Source organism: Equus quagga, chromosome 15 (assembly GCF_021613505.1).
Source record: "Equus quagga isolate Etosha38 chromosome 15, UCLA_HA_Equagga_1.0, whole genome shotgun sequence".
NCBI lineage: Eukaryota > Metazoa > Chordata > Mammalia > Perissodactyla > Equidae > Equus > Equus quagga.
The window spans coordinates 86,273,476-86,295,428 of record NC_060281.1 but is presented as its reverse complement, the minus strand read 5'-3'; the positions used below and the strand labels follow the sequence as shown (position 1 = coordinate 86,295,428).

The following is a 21,953-nucleotide window of genomic DNA, read 5'->3' as shown; positions in this document are numbered from 1 at the left end:
CCTGCTCTGAAGTCTTTTGTGACCCCCCATTACCTACAGGATAAACTCCCCGCTCTTGAGCTTGAGCTTGGCTTTCAAGGTCCTTCATTACCTCCATTCATTCCCTTGTCCAGCTAGCAAAGGTATGTGGACAGTCTGCTCGACTCCAGGCACTGTTCTAGAGACTGGGAGTGCTGCGGTGAGCAAGGCTCAGACGGCCTCCAGAGACCTACAGGCGAGTGGGGGACACAGAGAAGGCAGGCCCTCCCTTTTTATGTAAGTTTATTGGGATGTCATTGAAGGACAATAAACTGCATATATTCAAAGTATACAACTTGATTGGTTTTGACATCTGCATACACCGACAAAGCTGTAACCATAACCAAGATAATGAACGTTTCTACCACTCCCCAAAATTTCCTTGTGCCCCTCTATAGTCCATTCCTTATTCTCTCCCCATCCGCAGCATCCACTGATCTGAAAGCCCTTTTGATGCTGGTGCTGCAATCAGGAAAGCATGGAGGGCAAGTGCTGATGGAGCCCAGGTGAACCCTAACCCAGTCATGGGTGGGAGTTGGGGAGACTTCCTGGAGGAGGTGAGGTCAGAGCTGGGGTGAGAGGGACAAGCAGTGAGACCAGGATGGCACATAGGTACCATAGGTCATTTAGTAGGTCTGCAGTGTAAGCGTTGGTTCAAATCCTGCCTCAGTTGACCTTGGTAAAGTTCCTGAACCTTACTGAGTCTTTGTTTCCTTCTCTGTAACATGGGGAGAATACGATCTCCCTTTTAAATAGTTGTTGTAGGTAAAAAAGAAATAGAAACATGCCCACTTGGCAGCAGCACAGGGCAGGTCCTTGCTAAGTGGTGGCTTTTATTATCATCATTCCAACATTCTCTCTCCAAATCCATCTCCCACCGCCCAGTGCAATCTGTGCCCTTTGTTTTATGGCCCATTTTTATGCTTCCATAAAAATACTGTTTCTTCCATCTAAAAATCCTCATCCTCCAAGGCCTACTCGGATGCTGCCTGCCCTGTGAAGCCATCCCTTGTCCTCTAGGTGTAGTTAATCGCCTCTTGTACTCCCATGGTCCCTCTGCCAGGTTTGAGCTGTCACTTCCTCTGTTTTGTGCTCACTTGATGGCTTAGATGTACGTCTTCCCCTGTGGAGCATGGGCTCTGTTGAGCACGCAGAAGCTTTCTTCACGTGCCCCACCACGTGGCACAGTGGAGTGCCAGCACATGTTTGTAGGATTGCAAGGAAGGTAGAAACTGAGGGCTATATGTGTGTGTGTGTGTGTCTGTTGGGGGGAGTGGGAAGCAGTGAGTAGCCTGGCTTAAGAAGTGACCTAAGAGGTGAGGTATCAACAGAGAGGAGGGTGGGGAGCTTGGAAACAAAGATGAATTTAGGCCCTGGAGAGTAGTTTGAACTTGTTTCAGTCAGCAGGATTCCTTTTTCGAAAGATTTGTACCTGGAACCCCACTGTATAAATTCTGACTTAAATGGGAGGGGTCCTGAAGACCCACCCGATAGGTGGGCCCCGAGGAATCCTTGTGGGATTCAAAGACTCTACAGTCTGAAAACTTGCATAAGGCAGGAGGGAGGCATAAGTGGTTCTCGAGGAGACTGAGCAATCAGTGGTGATTTTCCTATTCTGCCTGGACTCACAGACCTGGAAGTGGGTGGGTTGTGGTTGATAACAGCTGAGACATTGCCTGGCCTTCCTCCTATTACCACTTCCCCTGGAGAAAGCAGCCCTTATGTAGGCAGAGGAGAAAACTGAGCTCATCGTCTATGGTGAACAAAGTAAGGTTTGTTCATGGCAAGGTAAGGGTTGCAAGAGAGAACTTGTGATTCTCAGCCGAGCCCTGCAACGACTTGATTAGCATCTTTTCTTTAAAAAAAATTACTGAAGTTTTTTTCTCATTATAAAAAGGATGTAGCACAATGATACGTACGGCATGATAGTATTTGTATAGGAAAGATGAAAACAGATCTAAGCAAATACTTATATGGGTATATTTTAACATAAATGCCTAGAAAGGGTCTGCGAAGACACTCACCAGATGGTGTGTGGTTACCTCTGGGAGGACACAGGTACTGGGAGTGTGGTCCCAGGTGACTCACCTTCTCTGTAGTATTGAAAATTTTTGAAAGAAAAGATGCTTATGTCTCATTTGTATAATTAAAAAATAATTTAAAAAGTAAATACATGTTCATTTTTTAAAAATTGGAAAATACATTCAAGTCATAATCCCCCCCACCAGAGATAACGACTATTAGCTTTGTGGTGTTGTCCTCTCCCCACTTTTTTTTTAACCTATACCAGAGTATGAATGTATTAAATATATGTACTTTTGAAAAAAATCTAAAAACTGATTTTACTAAATAGAGAGGTTTGTATCCTGCTCTTTCTTCCCTTAACCTTTCCCCGTGTCATTGAATAGTCTCCAAAAAACATGGTTTTTAATGCCCACCTAGTGTTCCCTGGATGCAACCAAGCCCCCTTTGTTAGAGACACTTGGTTCTTTATGCTTCAAAGCTCCTTGGAGGGTCACCGGTTGGAACAGCCAAGTGTTGTCATTGCTGTGGGTTGGCAGATGGGCCCTTGCTGACTAACCTTTGCCACGTTAACACGTGGTTTTTGGATCCGTAGCACCCAGAGCAGAAGGCAGACCGGTATTTTGTGTTATACAAACCGCCCCCTAAAGACAACATTCCCGCCCTAGTGGAGGAGTACCTGGAACGCGCCACCTTCGTAGCCAATGACCTCGACTGGCTCCTGGCCTTGCCTCACGATAAATTCTGGTGCCAGGTAACATTCTATCAAAATTAACGCTTAGACAAAGCACATGACATGCCATTGGTTGGTTGCTGTTGTTGTTTTTCTCCCCCTAGGAGATGCTTTTTTCTCTACTTCTTACACTGGATCCTTAACAGCAAATTATGGTTTGGATTGCTCTGTATTGTATCACAATCTTAATGATGTTTACACAACGCCTTCCAACATGTCATTTTTAGAAACTTGTGTTTAGCCCTTGCTTCATGCCTACCTCCTTGGTCCCTTGGGGTTGGAATGTTTGCCATAGGCCAGGGTTGATGGGCCACGAGCCCCTGTGCAGTCCACCCACATGCCCTTGAGCCTCAGTGACAAATCCTCGCTTTCCTGTGTCACTTGACTTAGGTTATCTTTGATGAGACCCTGCAGAAGTGCCTGGACTCCTACCTGCGCTATGTCCCCCGAAAGTTCGACGAGTGGGTGGCCCCGGCCCCTGAGGTTGTTGACATGCAGAAGCGCCTCCACCGAAGTGTTTTTCTCACCTTCCTCCGCATGTCTACTCACAAGGAATCCAAAGTAAGCCCCTGATCCTGTGACAGGTCGACACCCGACACCCAACACCTCTGTGCCGGACTCTCTGCCCCTGGGAAGGAAGGCTCTGGAAGTATTGAGTTTCCTCTTTGTCTCCCTCCACCTCTCTTCCCACTGTTGGGGAAGAAATCTGTGTCACCTCCTTATTCTCTAATTCACCGAGTCGGTCTGCGTTACACCCAGTGTTTTCATCAATGGGAGCCGAGGGCCCTTTGCCAGTTGACGCATGACTGTGCCTTTTCTCGTGCATCAGAGTGTGAAAACATTAATTCCGATTTTTTAAAGGAACTTGTATGTACTTTCTAAAAACCTTTACTGTTTCTTATTTGTGATTTTAAATATAATAATACTGCCTCTAAACAATTCAAACATTACAGAAATATTTTATAGATAGAGAAGGTCACCCACAAATCACCCCCCCCCCCCCAAATAACCACTGTTAAGGTGATGTTGCTTCAGGGAATTTTTTTTCCTTTCAATAGTGTGTGTGTATGTATTTAAAATACAGGATCTTGCTTTTTTGTTTTTTACTTTTTTAGTATGCAGTTTTTCAAATATACACAAAAATAAAATGAATCCCATGTACCCATCACCTAGCTTCAACAATTATCAACATTTTGCTGATCTTGTTTTCCCTTTCCTCCTGAGTTTTTTTTTCTTCTCCCCAAAGCCCCAGTGCATGGTTGTATATTCTAGTTGTAACTCCTTCTACTTCTTTTCTGTGAGCTGCCACCACTGCATGGCAACTGACAGGTGGTGTGGTTCTATGACCAGGAAATGAACCCGGGCTTCTGGAGTGGAGAGCATGGAACTTTAACCACTAGACCATCAGGGCTGGCTCCTGAGTTTTCTTTTTTGGAGTATTTTAAAGCAATCCCAGGCATCATGGTAAATTACCAATAAATATGTTAGGATGAATCCCCAACTGACTATTTTATAGTGTGCTTTTGCTTCTTTTTACATTAAAATGAAGACTGGCCTTTGCTCCAGGTCAGTGGCTGAGGCTCAGACATGTCCACAATGTGGACAGACCTTCATTTCTTAGCCAGTCCCCTGTTGACAGACCTGAAGTTTGTTTTTCGTGAGTTTGCTATTACTTTACAATGCATGTGCTCTCGGAAAGTGTCTCATCCTTTCTCTCTGCACTGTCCCTTAGGAGCATTTCATTTCCCCCTCTGCGTTTGGAGAAATCCTCTACAATAACTTCCTGTTTGACATCCCAAAGATCCTGGACCTCTGCGTTCTCTTTGGAAAAGGCAACTCACCGCTGCTCCAGAAGATGATAGGTGTGTAGGGCGTGGAGCCTCAGGGGATGCACAGAGACAGCCCCAAACTAGACGTTCCACAGGCAGATGCCTAGATGAACGCAGGGGGATTCAGAGCAGCAGTGGCGGGTGGTGCTTGGAAATGACTTAACAGATAAGGTGTGTCAACTCTGAAAGAAGTGACTAGGTGGTGATGGAGGAGTGGAGACAAAAATGTGTACCGCATGGTTACTCAAGGACTTTGAAGTCTTAGTATGAGGCCATGTGTCAAACGGTTGACACATGGGGACATGTCCTGGCGACACATGAGGTAGGGACGTTTGCTTTGGCCACAAGAGTAAGAAGAGCAGTGAGAACTAACCTTTATTTGAGTGCTTGCTGGGGGCCTGGCCCTCTGCTGAGCATTCCTCATGTGTTATCTCAATTGATCCTCACAGCAGCCCTCTGACATAAATGCTATCCTCATCCGCATTTACAGATAAAGAAACGTTAAAAGGTGAGAGATTTGCCTGAGAGACCATGACTAATAAGTGGCCAAGCTGGGACTTATGTCCACGTAGGCCTGACTCTCAAGCTCTTGTTCTTTGCCACTCCCTGCTTCAGGGATAATGGGGCTACCCTAAAAATGTCGTGATTTGCATTGTGGCTGAGAACAGATGGGGGCAGAGTTCAGAGAGGACTCTTTTGGGTTGTGAAAGGAACGGATGTCAGCAGTAGGATCCTGTCATTGCCGGAAGGTCCATTCAGAGACGGAAGCTTTGTTGGGGTCTCACAGAGGGAACAACACCCCAGTGGAGTCTTCTTCGACTCGCAGCTCATGGCATTCTGGAATGGAGAGGTGCTCACCCTGAACACCCCTACCAGCCTTCCTTGCCCTGAGATTATAGGACACAGTCTTCCAGACAACCAGTTACAAAGCTGGGTTATCTCTTGAAACGATTTCCTTCCTTCTTTCCTTTTTTTTAAATTTCCTAATAATAAAGGTAATATATGTTAATTAAGAAAATTTTGGAAGAAGTTAAAGTATGAAGAAGCAGGAAAGCAATTACCAAATTCCTGCTCCCAGAGAGTTATTTGGTGATTACTTCCTTCTGTCTTTTCTGTGTGTATTTTTAAAAAGCATATTAGAGCATAATGTATATGAAATTTCACATCCAGCCTTTTTGTTGGAACCACCTCTGGTTTCTCATTCTGATCTAATTATTGCCTGATTATCAGTTAATTTATTTTCCCAGGGAAAGACTCTTAGTAATTTTACTGTAGACTGAGAAGATGGGGTGAGTGAGCAAAACCAGGCATGATTAGCTAGAGAAACAATTATTAGGCCAGTTTGGTTAGAGCAGAACATTCCAGGAGGGCAGCCACAGGAGACAGGAAGGGGAAGCTGGGGCCAGATCAGGGAGGGCTCCAGGCCAGGCTTCAGCACTTGGGGAGCAGCATGGCTTGGTGGCTAGGAAGGTGGGCCTTAGAGCTGAACTGCCCACTTCACACCCAGGTCTATTCCTGGCTATGGCACTTTGACCAAGTCAGTTAGCCACTCTGAGCCTCAGTTTTCTCATCTGAAGAGTGGGAAGACTAATGATATACTTACATTGTAGGATAGTTGTGGGGTTGAATATGAGGTGGTGCTCAGCATGGTGCCCGGCACATTTAAGGCACTTGGTAGGTAGGAGCTCTTATGGTGATGAGGCCATGGGAGCCTCTAGGAGCTTGGAGCAGGTCAAGGAGCCATCTGGTAACAAAGTTAACCTGGCGACACTCTGGTGGGGATGGTGGAGGCAGGAGGCCATGTAGGAAGCTAGTGCTTCGGTGTGGGTTTGAAGATGAAAGCTTGGTTGGGCTGCTGGGGTGGAAAAGGACATCAGGGAAGCAGAATAAAGCAGGGCTTAGTGGGTTCAGGTGGAGGGAGAAGTCTTAACAGTTCTGCTGGTTGCAGAAAAAGGGCCTTCAGGAGGTGGAGGGAGTGGGCTGTGAGTGGAGGCAAGGTCAGTGTTAGATCTGTTGGGTGTAAGATGGCTGTGAGCATCCCAGGGGAGATGACGCAGTTCCCTGAGGGCGAGGGTGGAGCGAGAAAGCTCTGCCTGCTGCCAGGGTTCTGAAGCTTTTGGGTCACTGACTCTTTTGAGAATCAGATGAAAGCTCATCTCCAGAAAAACATACTCCCTCATAGATTTTGAGGTGTATTAGAATGTTCTCATTCCCAGATTGAGAACCCTCAACTGGCTTATTAAGAAGAGCCCTTTCTTTGGCTCTTAGAGGATGGTTAACAGAAACGAGGGCAGGACCAGGCGTTAGGAGCCCCTTCATTGTGTGTGTGTGTGTCTGTTTGGTGGGTGTGTGTGTGTGTGTGTGTGTGTGTGTGTGTGTTGGGGTGGGTGTGGAGAAGGGGCCTTTCCAACTCTTGAGCAGGAGGCAGAACAAGGGGCAGCCTCCACTTTCTCTACCACAGAAACTCTTGAGCAGAACAGACCAGCTGGAAGAGGGTTGACAAGGGAGGGAAGGAGGGAGCAAGGAAACTGGCCGATGGTTCTTTGGGCAGAAGCCCAGTCCTTATCCCGCCCCCTTGCCCCCACTTTTTTTTAAACTTCAAGGCTGGTATTATGAATCAGCAAGTGTAATTTTGAAAGCAGGGCCATTCAGTTAGACTCCCTGGGAGCTGCTTTGCCAAAGCAGGAGTACACTGAGTTGACCCTATCGAGGACTACACGGATCTGTTGGCAATACCTTCCTTTCACTCTGGGCTTCTGAACTGCTTTAGTTGGAGGAGGGACATTTCAAAGGATGCCTTTGCTGTCCCTTACCTTTCAATTATTTTTTAAGAGATCAAAAGTCAGATCTTCACTGTCATTGAAATCAGATAAAGGAGAGGAAAGGGACTTAGAAGATCCCAAGGGTAGATTGTGAAATGTGATCTATTCTGATGCCTGTAAAACATCCCTGTTACTCAGACTTAAGCATTGGAAAGATGGTGAGAGTGCCTCCCGCTGCCAGGTGGTCAGGGTGCTGTGGGGAGCATGGTGTGGCCCTGGGAGTTGTTGAGGGGAGACCTGCTTCTGATGCCTAGGTCAGGAGGAGTTGACACTTGCCTTATGGTGGAGGCCGCAGAGGAAGGGGACAGGGCTTGTTCTCTGAGGTTGAGGATGGTGCAAGAGAGGAATGCAATTCTGGGAATGGGGAGAGGGTGGCCAGAGATGCCAGCAGGGGCCAGATCTCACGGGGCCCTTTGTGCCATGGTCAAGAGTTTGGACTTGACCTTGAGGATACCGATAGGAGGGTTTTACGAGGAAGAGCAGAGGTTGGTAGGGAAACAGCTCAGTCACTCCCTGCCTGTCGGGAGTAGGAGGTGGGCGCAGATGGTCAGGGAGTACCTTCACAGGTTGAGGGATCACTGCCCACCTAGAGGTGGGAGGTGCTCAGCTTTCTGGAATCAAGGAATGAAGTGGCATCTAACAAAGAGTTTATGGAAAGTCCAGCCACCTAGTGACTTGCTTACTCACCCAGCCCCATCTGGCCTTTGATATCCTTCATTTTCAAATCCTCTGGGATAGGGCAAGGGTTGCAGGGTTTTCATTAAGGAAACCAAGGACAGACCTGCCCAAAGACAGAGGGCCCCCAGAATTCAGAACATCCTGACACCCAGCCGGCCTTAGATGCTGGGAATATAGTGGGATGAAGAACCCGGGCCTCTTCTTAAGGGCATTGGCATTTCGCACGCATCATCCTGTCCCCCAGCTGGCTGTGATTCCCCCTCCCTCCCTCGCCATTTGGGCCGCCACTGGAACACTTGGTTTCTGTTCCAGTTACCATATGCTCTAGCCTACACACTCAGCGGCAGCACTTGGAGGATAGTAAACACTTGGAGAGGAGCTTCGTTTTATAGGTACAGCCACAAATGTGTGGCAGACCTTTCTGCAGGTCTCTCTCAGGCCTCTCACCTTGGAGCAGGGTGGGTTAGTATGGCTAGCATATTCAAAAGCAGAGGGTAAGAGAATTTCCAGATAAATTTCTCCCTAGAGTCTCCTCACATTATTGGAGGCATGGCCTGGCAAGAATCCTGGATTGTAGTATCCAGGTTTCTTGAGCAAAGAGATCATATCTCCTGATTTTCCTGGATGACTAACTCCCACTTCCAAAGCTAATGCTGTCATACGCGGCACAGTGCCCACGTGTGATCACTCCCTGGGGATGTCAGGGCGAGCTGGTTTGATCAGGGCAGGTCTTTTATGTAATTCACTAGGCCAAGGTGCTTAAAAGGTTAAATTGTACTGAGCAAGGTCCCTCCCCCACCCTGGGGAAGTTTCTAGGCTGGGCCAAAGCTCTGTGCCAGCAGGGCCTGGGGCCAGAACTGCTCTGGTGCAGACAGGCTTAGGAAAGAGGAGAAAGGTCACAGAGCATGCTGGCAACCATATGTAATGTGTCCTCTCCACCCCCACCCTCTTTTCCCAATTCCTACCTTTCTCTTCTCTTTTCAGGAAACATCTTTCTCCAGCAGCCAAGTTACTATAATGACCTGGATGAAACCATGCCCACCATCCTTCAGGTAACAGCTCTCAGCCTTGCGCAGGGGAGAGGGAGCCTGGGAGGCAGACCCCCTCCCTCCCTGATGGGTTTCCTCTGGAGAGATGTTTATTCCCCACCCCACTTTGGCTCCAAACCCAGACTGTCTCTGTGTCCTACCCTTGACTACACCCCTTCGAATTCTTTTATTCTCTTGAACAGGACTGAAATCTAAGGGCTGCCCAGCACTCATACAAAAACAGCTTGGCGTGAATTTTGTGTTGTTTGCCAACAGCCATCTTGGGATACCCCTCTAAGAGACCTGTGTTTCTCAAATAAGAGCTTTAAAGTTTTATAAAATCATTTTACAAAATAATAATGCTCATTGTAGAAAATTTGGAAAATAGAAGAAAACAGAGGGAGATTAATATTTCTCCATAATCCCACCACCCAGAGTTATCCACACTTCACAGAAATTTCTAGAATTTTACATGCTAGCGTACTTAAAGACAGCACCATCTGTTACATATATGATTTTACGATGAGCTCTGTTTTCCCTTCACTGTTGATTTGTCTTTTATTTCAATATAGTTCCCATAAATCGCTATCTCCAGAGGATTCAAAAACATATTATATGTTGCTGAATGTCTGTCTTAAATATTCATTATCATACACTTGCCCAGCCTATCCAGTCAGGAAATATCTACAGGATTCTGGGGGCTTTACATACATTTTGTCTTTTTAATCTTCACCACAATCCTGTAAGTAGGATGCCCCATCATCCCCATTTTATGCAGTTTCCACCCTGACCCCGCTGTCTGAGAAGGTCATTGCCTCAGCTGGTATCATGGGAACACTGGCATTTATTCTAAAGGCTCCGTGGCAGTTTTGGGATCACCCGTCCCTGGCTGCAGGACAGGGGTCCTAGCTGCTGGTTTGACAGGATGCAGGAGCATCACCTCTTGTGTTTCACAGGTCTTCAGCAATATCCTCCAGCACTGTGGTTTGCAAGGGGACGGGGCCAACGCCACACCCCAGAAGCTCGAGGAGAGGGGCCGGTTGACCCCCAGCGACATGCCTCTCCTGGTGAGGTTGCCCTTCAGCCCAGTCTTTCTGGCTTATAGAAGACCCAGCAGCTTCTTTCCCTGTTCACGGCCCCTTCTCCCAACTCTGTCAGCAGCTACTTCCATCACACAGGTTTAGAGTGTTTCAGCAGGGTTTCATTTTTCTCTGGGAGCTTTATTTACGGAGCAGCGGAAAGAACAGGGAACTAGAATTCAGAGGACAGAGATTTAGTTTTCACTGAGTTCAGCTCAACACGTTCATTCGTGTGTTATTCCTTGAGCCATTCATTCACTCAGCAAGTTTGTAGGAGCCCCCAGCATGTGCCAGGCCCTGTGCTGGGCTTTGGGGGTAAAGTGGTTAGCAAAAGCAGACACAGCCCCTGCTCTCATGGACATTGGAGTCTAATGGGGAGGACAGATAGAAGGTAAATATTTAAGGAGCCTGGAAGCATGTCAGGCCTTGTGTTAAGCCTGGAGATAGACCAGGAACAAGGGAGCTGTGAGCTGCTCTCCTGGAGCTTGAGATCCTGTGGGAAAACAGGCATAAAACAAGTGTTGCAGAAAAGGGCCTGCCAGGTGCTGTGGCAGCAAGTCATTTGACCCCTCTGAACCTCAGTTTCCTTATCTGTAAAATGGAGACCTGCCCAGCCTACTATTTATTTATTTATTTATTTATTTATTTATTTGAGGAAGATTAGCCCTGAGCTAACTGCTGCCAATCCTCCTCTTTTTGCTGAGGAAGACTGGCCCTGAGCTAACATCCATGCCCATCTTCCTCTACTTTATATGTGGGATGCCCACCACAGCATGGCTTGATAAGTGGTGCCATGTCTGCACCCAGGATCCGAACTGGTGAACCCCAGGCCGCCAAAGTGGAATGTGCACACTTAACCACTGTGCCACCGGGCTGGCCCCTTCTCCAGCCTACTTTTTAGAGTTGTCATGAGAATCAGGAAAGTGTATGAGAAAGCACCTTATGTTCTGTATACCCTCTTCAAAACGTAAGAAAAGTGTGGTCTTGATATTCTTGTCCTCACTGGGATGTACTTTCTGGGCAGGGTCATAGGCATTGTCTTCAGATTCAGGGGTGGGGTCTCCTTCAGCTTAGAAGAGAGAATGGTATTATGCTAGAAGTAGAAGTAACCCTAGACACGGTTGGGTGTGTGCCCGTTGGAGCTACAGTAGCAAGACCTGAGGCTTAGGGAAGTTGAGTTGCCCAGATTGTGGTCCTAGAGATGGACCAGCCAGGCTTTGCTCAGGATTTCTGGTGTTGTCTTCCCTTCATGAGGCATCTGCCTATTGGGGAACCCTGGCTTTGTCAACTTTGTCTCAGACCCTCTACAGAGCTGTGTGTGGGGGCAGAGGAGAATAATGCAGTGTTTTCTTTTGGTGACAGGAATTAAAGGACATCGTTCTCTACCTTTGTGATACCTGTACTACACTCTGGGCCTTTCTGGAAATCTTCCCTTTGGCTTGCCAAACCTTCCAGAAACACGACTTCTGTTACAGGTACAGCGGTAGTTCTGGCTGCCGAAATAGAGGTTCTAGTTCACGTCCTCGTTCAACAAATATCTACTGGGTACTTATAACGTGCCAGGCCTCTTCCAGTCTGGGGATACAGCAGTGAAGAAGACGAATGAGGCTCCTGCTGCTGTGGAGCCTGCATAGTAGAAGCACCCCAATTTTTGGCTAAGAGCAGGGTAGGGGAGGAAAAAACCAACAACCAAGAATAGGGCAGTTTCAATTCAGTTCCATTTTGTTTCAAAGCTCCTACAAGGGAGTAATAGATGGGAAGTGGTCTCAAGTCTTTAGCATCTCATCCAGGGGAGCACACACACAAGGAAACAAGCAGATGTGCTCACATGTGGGGCCAGCTGTTGTGGCCATATTACGAAGCACTCTGGGAACACAGAGGAGGGAGGCAAAATTCTGTCTGGTGAAATAAGAGATTTCATGGGACCCCTTAAGTGAGGTATTGAAGAATGAACAGGAGCCTTCCAGACAGAGAAAGTGAAGCTCATTCCAGGCAGGCAGAGTGAAGCCTGTGAAGGCCCAGAGTATGTTCCATGGAGAACCAGAGAGTGGAGTGTGACATGAGGCGGGGGGTGGGGAGACCAGGGCAGCAGGAAAAGGAGCAGGTAACAAGAGACAGATCTGGGGAAGTTAGTAGAAGTCAGATTATGAGGAGCCTTAAACATGCTAGCAGAGGGGCCTTTATTCTGTAGGCCTTAGGAGGCCACTGGAGGCCGTTATTCCAAAGAAGTCATAGAAGGATCCTGCTGGGATGACGAAAGATGTAAAGGAAAGTATAGGGCAGAGAGGGAGACTCTCTTTGCCCGCTTAGCACCATGAGCATCTGTTCCTTGTACTGTGAGAAAGGGGTGCATGGGCGTGAGCTGGTAACCTGCACGTTGCCTGGCAACAGCAGGGGCTGGCCTGTTCTCAGTGGCTTCTAGCTATTCTTGCCAGGCATTTCTCCCCACCATTCTCAGGAGCTTCTGGGAGCTGCCCAACTCCATCCACCCAGCCGTCCATCCATTCAGTCGTTTACTCGCCCATTCAACAAAACATTTATCTAGCACTGACATGTGCCAGAGATGGCAGCTGGTGCTCTGACCCCTCCTGGATCTCCTCAGCTCTTGAAAATCAGACATTAGGATTGAACAGCTTCCCAGGGAATGTTAGAATAAAGCGCTGATCGACACTTTTCCCAGAAGAAAGGGCTTAGGATGGGCCTGTAGCTGTCCACTTCTTTAAAAAGGTAACTTTTCTCATGGTAAATGTGGCAGATGCTTGTAGGAAATTTGGAAAATCTCAAAAGGTAGGAAATTAAGATCACCATGAGAGATCATGCTTTTCTTAGAGTTTTGTACCCTGCCTATTTTCACTTATTGTAGGCATTTTCCCATTCTGTTAAATCATCTTCCCAAATGTAGCACAGATTGCTTTTGAAAGGGTCTTTGGAGAACGAGGGCAATTTTTTGGAAGAACTGACTTTCCTGCAAGGGACAGTGGAGGTAGGGAGCGACTCCACCCACCTGGGGGTGAAGAGGAAGAAAGGAAAACACTTTTGACTGCAAGCCACACTGCCTTTGGCAAGTAATACTGCCTTTGACCTACAAACAGCCTGGGGCTGGCCCAGCCTGTTCAAACTGTGCTGGAGGCCAGGAAGGCCCACTGAGCAAAGGCAGCAACCTCAGTCCCCAGATCTCTCTGCAAGGGGTTAGTCACCAACAACTTTTTAGCTGATCCCTTTCATAACAAGCTGCTTCTCCTTCCTCTCAACTGTACTCAAGTATATCTGTCTGCCTGTCTCTCTCTATCCTTTAATTTGTGAGTGAATAATATTGAACCATTCACATGGTTCAAAACTCAAAAAGTATAAAATATATAGTGAAAAGTCTCCCTCAACCCATTCCCTGGTTCTGTTCCTCACCCACAACCATTGTTGTTAGTTTCTTTGTGGAATTTTCCAGAGATATGCATATATAAGCAGATATGCACAATATGTATTGCCCCTCCTTTTAAATTTAGTGCTGGCATATTATGAGTTCCGTATGTACTGTTTGCATTTTATTTTTTAATTTAATGTATCTCAATGCATAAAGCACCCTCAGTCTTTGATATGGCTAGATAGCATTCCATTGTACTATACAGAATACCAGGCCCCATAGATAGACTTTTAGATTTTTTTCAATTGTTTGCTATTACAGAAAAATGCTACAACGAATAACTTTGCACACACATCATTTTGCACCTTTGCAAGTATATCTGAGGAATAAATTCCTAGAAGTAGAATTGCAGGAGCAGATGGTATGTGCATTTTAAATTTTCATAGATCTCGCCAAATCACCCTCCAAAGGGGTTGTTCCAATTTACTCTCCCTTCAGCAATGTATCTTGGCAACACTTGAATCTGTTTGGGCCAAACTGCCCTCTCTGTCTTCTTCTGGGTGCCATGCTGTGGGCCTAGTAAGGCTTGCCCCTTTTGGCCTAGTTACCCTCTGCTCTGTATGGCATGGCACTAGCATAGAAGTTGCCAGAAGCCAGCCAATCGATAGACATGTGTTTACAGAATACCTGCTACAAATTCAGCACCGTTCTAGGCACGTGAGCTGCATTTCTGGCTTTGGGAAGCTTAAGGTGTTCAGAGGAAGAATTACACCACAGAAGAGAGGCAGCTGCATTTAAAGTTGTAAGGACAAGATACTCTGAGTGCTGTGCATCTAGTTCCAGGAAGGAGCAACCACGCGGGCGAGCATGATCAGGAATAACCCAGAGCGGAGGGGGCCTGGAATGCTGCCAGGAGTAGGAGGACAGTTACGTGGGCGTTAACCTGAGAGGAAGCCTGCGTGGGAAGCTGTGGGAGCACTGATCTCCGGGAGGACAGGGAAGGCCATGTGGCTGGGACGGAGACTTTGAATTTGAGTTGGGAAGGGGTGGGTGTGAGGTTGCCAGAGTGAGAAGTAAGTTTGGTTACGCTGTACTAAGTATCCATGTACCAGAGAGAGGAGCTACTGTTTGATGTCATAGGAGGCAGGGACCTGCTGGCAGTTTTGAGCAAGAAAAAAGAGTGACCCTGTGTCCATTTCTCAAACCTCAGTGAGTCCTGGGTGGCCCTCATTGCTTTGTTAGGATGAGCCTATCTGTGCCTTGATTTCCCATCTGAATGGGGGACATAGTTACAGGTCACTTTGTGTGAGGCTCTTCCTGGGACCAACCACTGCTGATCAATCTGGGTGAGCTTGGGGAAGAGCCAGGGTGCTTCCGGGGGAAAATTGTTGTGGTGACCACCTGGGAGCAAGAAATGGGCCTTCCTGCTCCCTTGGGTTTGTTTGATTTCCTCATGAAGTGTCGTATTAATGAACTAATCCAGCCTTTTACCCATGTGTGCCTTCACAGACTAGCTTCATTTTACGAAATAGCAGTTCCCGAACTGGAGTCTGCAATTAAGAAGAGGAGGCTTGAAGATAGCAAGTGAGGCGGGGACAAAACTAAGAGTGGCGTCGGGGAGAGAGGCCCCAGCGTGGGCCCTGCCCTCCCTGGGCTTCAGCATCCCCATCTCTAAGACAAGGGTTGGGACCAAGGATCTTGCAGCTTCAGGCTCGTGTGTCCCTACCTAGCATCCTCCTGGCCCCTGCATCTGAGCTTTTCCCCTCTCAGCGTTGTTCCAAGCTCCTGTTAACCCACCCATTGGTTCCTGACCCACTGTTTAAACCAAGAAGCAGCCCTGGAACCCGCCAACCACTCAGGGCCTGTAGCCTTTTGCCAGCTGCAGTCAACAGTGAACTGTGAGGCCCTCTCAGACCCAGGGGACAGGTGTGGGGGACATCTGCAACTGGGGGAAATAAGCTCCCTCGGTGCCTTTTCGTCTTTCAAATCTCTTATTTCTTTTTTCTCTCTGGCCATCAAAGGCTGCTAGGTGACTTGTGGCAGAGGCTCTCCCATTCCAGGAAGAAGCTACTGGAAATTTTTCACATCCTCATAAACCAGATCTGCCTTCTCCCCGTCTTGGAAAGCAGGTGAACCCTTGGGAGCTGCTGCCCAGGTGGAAGAACCCCCTGCCAAAGCCCAGCCGGGGTGTTTCCCTCACTTCCTCAGCCCTCTCCCTTGCTCCCTGGTTGCTGTGCAGAGATGGGAAATGAAGAAAAATGCCTCTTTCCTCCAACTGGCCAGAGGCCCCGCAGAGGGGTGGGGCGGGTGTGGGAGGGAGCTGCAGATCCTTTGCATTGAGTGAGCTCATCTTCCCTGGTGTTCTGTTCCAGCTGTGACAACATTCAGGGCTTCATTGAAGAGTTCCTTCAGATCTTCAGCTCCTTGCTTCAGGAGAAGAGGTGAGTGTCTGGCTGAGTTGGGACCAACAGTGGGTCAGGCCCATGGTGCTCCCACCAGTCCCCTTCAGGCCTTGCATACCAGAGCCCCTGCCACATGCTCACTACGGACTAAGCTTCTGGGATTTGTGGTTGGGCGGCAGACACAGGGAGTGGCCCGCAGCAGACCAGTGCCCCTGTGGCCCCAGCCCTGTCCTTCCCGTCTGTTCTCTGCCCAACAGGTTCCTCCGGGACTATGACGCGCTCTTCCCTGTGGCCGATGATGTCAGCTTGCTGCAGCAGGCCTCATCAGTCTTGTATCCTTTTACCACAGCCATGGGGATGGGGCTTGGCCTGACCGGGTCAGAGATGGGCTGCTTGAGCTCAGAGGAGTGGAGGGAGGTTTAGCGCCAGAACACACAGGTCAGCCAGCTTTTGCTAGAGGCCCACCAAGGCTCTGGCCCCTGTTTCTAGAGGAGATGACTGTTCTGATCCTTGGGACAGGGGAGGGACAGTCCCACTTTCTCTAGTGTTTACTGAGTGTCTGGGCCTGCATGACCAAGATGGACTTGGCCCCACCCTCATGGACCTCACTGCAGGACGGGAGACGGACAAGTAAATAGACAGTTCAGTCATGTCATATGGGAGAAATCCAGAGGGTAGGGAAACCAGGGCAGGCACGTCACCCAGTGGACCTTGGGGTGGGGGATGTCATGTGGAAGTGAAGACCAAGCTGAGAACAGCAGAAGGATAGGAGATGGCCAAGCCCCGAGCTAAGGGTCTCCAGTGGAGAGGACAGAGCAGGCCTGTCTGAGGAGATGGCAGGGTGGAGCTGAGGGGAAGGGGTCTAGTGGGAGGGAGTTTAGCATGTGGCAGATGAGCTGAGGGTGAGTGGACCTTCGTGGCCCTGGGTTGAGCCTCGCTAAGAAGTTTGGGCTCTGTCCTGTAAGCATCTGGGGAGCTGTGGAAGCCGGGGGTCACAGGGTCAGTTTTATACATTGTAAGAGCTCTATCTGTCACAGGAAGGAGAACAGACTGGTCTGGGACCTCTGTGAGGCCCAGGGGCTGGTGAGGACACTGTTGCTGGCATGCAGGCATGGCTATGGAGGTTTGGATTAGAAGTGGAGTGAAGGAGTCTAGGGCAACTCCCAGATGTCTGGCTTGGCAATGCCCAGGGTGGTAGAGAGACAGGAAGGACAAGGAGGAACAGGGCTGTCCATTTTGGTGGCTGGGGTAGGTTGCTCAGTCCTGCCTCAGGGAGACGCTTGTGCGCCCCCAGCCTTGCAGAGAGCCCTCAGTGAACAGGAAGCCCTGTGGCAGTACCCCTGTCAGGCCCTCCTGTGGTCAGGGCAGAGGAGGAGCTGCTGGCTTGTCCAGACACCATGTCCCAGGACTCTAATGCCATCCCCTGGCCCTGTCTTTACCTAGTGCTGCTTTATGCTGAGTGGCAGGTACTAGGTTTCCAGGCCAGTGAGGCTGTGGTTTGACCTGTTTCTCTGTGCAGCCCAGGTGTCCATGGCCCACTGGGTACAGCCCCGACAGCCCCTGGCAGAAGTCATATGGTCAGACCTGGGGAGGAACTGAGAAACTCCGCTGCCTCAGACCTGGGGAGGCAGAGAGGGCTGTGGGCCCCAAGAGAGACCCCTTAACACATCATCGCAGGGATGAGACACGGACCACCTACATCCTCCAGGCGGTCGAGAGTGCATGGGAAGGGGTGGACCGAAGGAAAGCCGCAGATGCTAAAGACCCACCGGTGGCCGGGGATCCTAACGGGGTTGTGGTGACGGCGGAACCAGTTAGTGGAATGGCTTCACATCCAGAGAACTCAGAGGAAGAGGAGGTGCGTGTCTGGAGCAGCGCTTTCCCCCTGCTTCCCCTGCCCCTCTGGCCTCATCTGAGAGGTTGAACCAGCAGGAAACCTCCTTTCTTTATCAGGCAAAAAGGTTTCTTTTGTAATTGACAGCCTCGAGCTGCTGGTCAGCTCTGTGCTGCCTTCAGAGAGTCCCGAGCTGAGAGCTGAGGGCATGGCCGGGTATGAGGAGAGAGCAAGTTGCTGAAGCTGTCAAAGCCTCAATTTCCCTTCTATAAAATGAAGTGAGGGAGGGCTGGCCCTGTGGCCTAGTGGTTAAGTTCAGCGCACTCCACTTTGGCAGTCCAGGTTTGCAAGTTTGTTTCCTGGGAGTGGACTTACACCACTCATCAGCCATGCTGTGGCAGCGACCCACATGAAAAATAGAGGAAGGGGCTGGCCCTGTGGCTGAGTGGTTAAGTTCATGCGCTCTGCTGCAGGCGGCCCAGTGTTTCGTTGGTTCGAGTCCTGGGCGCGGACATGGCACTACACATTGAACCACGCTGAGGCAGCATCCCACATGCCACAACTAGAAGGACCCACAACGAAGAATATACAACTATGTACCAGGGGGCTTTAGGGAGAAAAAGGAAAAAAAAATCTTCAAAAAAAAAAAGAAAGACAAATAGAGGAAGATTGGCATAGATGTTGCTCAGGGCAAATCTTCCTCAAGCAAAAAAAGAGGAAGATTGGCAACAGATGTTAGCTAGGGCTTATCGTCCTCAGCAAAAAAAAAAAGAAGAAGAAGGAGACGTGATGGAGCTTCTTCCATGTGAAATCTTTCTTGGGACTCTCCTCTAAACATGACAGTGGAGCTGTCGGTTGCAGCAGGGAGCAATGCCTGGTCTCACCACCTGGCCTCCCTGGAAGCCCCTCCATGGGACTGCAGGGCTCCACTGAGCAAGTTTGGAAGCCTCTGATATAGTGTTTTCTCTCTGGGCTTTTCCAGAACTCTGTGGAAAAGTTGTGGCTGAACTGATTGGCCACTGAGCCCAGGACTCTTCCCTGTGTGTTGGGAGGCAGCTTGATATAGGTATTAAGACCACACGGTCTCTGGAGTCAGGCAGCTCAGGGGTGTATCCTGGTTCTGTCATTCACCAGCTTTGTGACCTTAGGCACATCACTCACATCCAGCCTTGGTTCCTCATCTCTAAGTTGGGGATCATTGCTGTCCTCGCCTCCATAAGGTTGTTGGGATTCCCAAAGCTGCTGCGTGGAGCACTCTGCCCCTGCCTGGCCCTCCATGCTCCGTTCATGGCTGCTGTCCTTCTTCCTGTCAGACCCCAGGGCCCGTGACTGTCGCAGGGCCTTGGAGAATGACAGCCCCCTCGGCCTTTTCCCACTCTCTTTCCCGTTTGGCTTCTTATCTGAGACAATGGAGGGGTTTTATGGGGTTTTTTTTTTAAAGATTTTTATTTTTTTCCTTTTTCTCCCCAAAGCCCCCCGGTACCTAGTTGTATATTCTTCGTTGTGGGTCCTTGTAGTTGTGGCATGTGAGACGCCGCCCCAGCGTGGTCCGATGAGCAGTACCATGTCCGCGCCCAGGACTCGAACCAATGAAACACTGGGCTGCCTGCAGCAGAGTGCGAGAACCCGGCTACGGGGCCAGCCCCTATGGGGGTTTTTTTGATTTGTGAATTTCCTTAAATGAAAAGCCAAACAAAATTGAGCCACATCAAGCAGCATATGAACTGAACCCCGTTATTGAAAAGAATATAATTAAAAGGGAGCATCTCCACATGGTCCAGGTCTGGTGGTTGGTGTTCCCTCCAATGTCAGCCATCACTTTGTGAGAGCTGATTAAGAGAACCATTTAAGGAGAGCCTAGGCTGCACCAGGCACTGTGCTCAGTGCTTCATGTACATTATCTATTTGAACCATTTGAACCAACCCCATGGGGTGGGAGGTATTATGCCTGTTTTATAAGGAGGAAACTAAGGTTCGGAGAGGGGAAGCATGTTGCCCAAAGTCACACAGCCAGAAGTCACTCAGCTGGTAAGTCGCAGAGCCCCGTCTTCCACAGGGGAGGAAATGGAGGCTCAGAGAGACTTGAATCGCTTGGCTAAGGTCCCATGGCTAGGAGGGGCAGGGCTGGGACTCACACCAGGTCCCTTGACTTTGAATCCAGTGCTCTTTGGGGCCTGTTGCCCTATCACCCGCCTGGCCCGGCCTCTCCTGTCCTTCACTCTGGCTCTCCCCACAGTGCATGGGGGCAGCTGCTGCCCTGGGCGCCCCCGTGGGTGGCGTGGAGCTGGACTCACTCATCTCCCAAGTGAAGGACCTGCTGCCCGACCTTGGCGAGGGCTTCATCCTGGCCTGCCTGGAGCACTACAGCTACGACCCGGAGCAGGTGATCAACAACATCCTGGAGGAGCGCCTGGCTCCCGCCCTCAGCCAGCTGGACCGCAGCCTAGACAGGTGGGAGGAGGCTCATGGCGTCCAGCCTGCTCAGGCCCCGGCTGGAGGCACTCTGGGGGCCTTGTCGGGGGCCCTCCTTAGCTCCTCTGCCTCCCACTCTTCCTTCCGTCATGTCTCAGGGCTCAGTTGCTCTCTTCCCCATCGCAGTGTTTCCCAACCGTGTAAACTAATGTCCTCTTTGGGGAAACAAAAACCTTAGCCCCCCCGGGGAGGTTCTCACATGCCCCCTGCAGGGCAGAGAGTGTGCCCAGCTGGACATCCCTGTGTCACCTTGTGGGAAGACCGATGAGAGGCACGGGATGTGACAAAGGGGTTACTGAGCCCTTCAGGGCTCCAGAGTTGCTGGCCAGCCTCTGTCTTTGCCACCTTCCCAGTGGATTCCCGAGGGAGGACAGCCAAAGCTTCTCGCTTCCTCCACACCTGCCCTTTCTGAGTTGGGCCCACAGCTTCCCTGAAAGCCCTGTGGGGCAGCAGGAAGGAGTGTGTGAATGGGTGTTTCTTCCACGAACAAATGATGTTTGCTGAATGAATGAATCAAGTTAGCTCTGCCTTTGGACACTTTTCCTCAGCCTCTCTGTGCCCATTTTACAGACAAGGGGACTGAGGCACAAAGAGGTGAATGACCTGTGACCGCCTGTCTCATAGGGCTGTTGTGAGCCTTAAATGAGGGAGGAAGAAAACCTGTGTGAACAGCAAACAGGACCGAGGGGGAGCTTCCTTTGAGATGTGCCTGCCTACCCAGGCGAGGGCTGGGTAGGGCAGGGTTTTAGATGGTGTCCAGGTGTGGCTGTTGAAGAGAAGTGGAGAATCTGATGGATCTAAGATGATAGGAAGTGGGGCGCAGGTAGGCGTCCGCTGGCAAGGCCCCCTTAAATTGATTCCTGTGCTGCCCTCCAGACAGGTGAAGCCAGACCCGACGCCCCTGCTGACAGCTCGTCACAACGTCTTCCAGAACGATGAGTTTGACGTGTTTAGCAGGGACTCAGTGGACCTGAGCCGGGTGCACAAGGGCAGGAGGTGAGTGCAGTGGGCTGCGGGGTTCCGGGAACCTTAACCCGAAAGTGCAGAGAGAAACTAAGGTCTCCCTCTCTGTGGAACTGGCCCGAGTTTCAGCGCAGGGCTCCCCTGGCAGCCCGGAACCTGTGTGCTCCCGGCAGGCGGGGACAAGTTCTCCAGTGGTCGTGCTTTAGGCTCTGACTCTGCACAGGGTAGTTTTTATTGAATCCTCCTTGTTGACAGCAGAAGGCCAGAGGGGCCCAAACTGGCTCTTCCCGTCTTCTTATGTCTTTGGATGTGTCCGCCATCGAATCTCTGCCTGGTAGGGTTGGCAGTACTTCCCAGAAGCTGCTCCCTGAACTGATTTTCTCCATTCTGTGACAAACTGAGAAAAGTAAGGCTCTGTACTGAGTGAGCTTTTCAGAAGGTGAACATATTCCATTTTAAGGTCTTTCTACTTATTTTTAGTTTATAGCCTTCCTACTTTTTTGGCATGGCAAGGTCCATTAATAATTTATTCATTCATTCAACAAATATTTGCCAGGTGCTTATGGCATTCTAGGCCCTGGATTTATTAGGTGCTAGGGATGTAGCGGGGAGTGAAACAAACACAGCCTCTGTCCATGTGGAGTTTGCACTAATCAATTAATCAAACAAGCAATGTAAAATTGCAAATGTGATAGATACTACAAGGTGGAAGTGA

At 49.5% G+C, this 21,953-nt stretch overlaps 1 protein-coding gene across 2 annotated transcripts in view; it reads left to right on the top strand.

Moving 5' to 3' along the window:
- The window catches only part of ASCC2 (activating signal cointegrator 1 complex subunit 2), a 38,699-nt gene that overhangs the window by 7,063 nt on the left and 9,683 nt on the right, over nucleotides 1-21,953 (top strand). Inside the window, exons 3-15 of one of the 2 annotated variants that reach the window (XM_046640160.1) lie at nucleotides 2,636-2,794; nucleotides 3,164-3,334; nucleotides 4,506-4,635; nucleotides 9,087-9,154; nucleotides 10,087-10,197; nucleotides 11,572-11,684; nucleotides 15,077-15,151; nucleotides 15,589-15,696; nucleotides 15,940-16,008; nucleotides 16,227-16,301; nucleotides 17,647-17,827; nucleotides 20,040-20,254; nucleotides 21,152-21,271. In XM_046640160.1, coding sequence (XP_046496116.1) covers nucleotides 2,636-2,794; nucleotides 3,164-3,334; nucleotides 4,506-4,635; nucleotides 9,087-9,154; nucleotides 10,087-10,197; nucleotides 11,572-11,684; nucleotides 15,077-15,151; nucleotides 15,589-15,696; nucleotides 15,940-16,008; nucleotides 16,227-16,301; nucleotides 17,647-17,827; nucleotides 20,040-20,254; nucleotides 21,152-21,271 — 1,595 coding nt within the window. The remainder of the gene's footprint in view (nucleotides 1-2,635; nucleotides 2,795-3,163; nucleotides 3,335-4,505; nucleotides 4,636-9,086; nucleotides 9,155-10,086; nucleotides 10,198-11,571; nucleotides 11,685-15,076; nucleotides 15,152-15,588; nucleotides 15,697-15,939; nucleotides 16,009-16,226; nucleotides 16,302-17,646; nucleotides 17,828-20,039; nucleotides 20,255-21,151; nucleotides 21,272-21,953) is intronic. The other variant, XM_046640161.1, reaches the window with a different exon arrangement.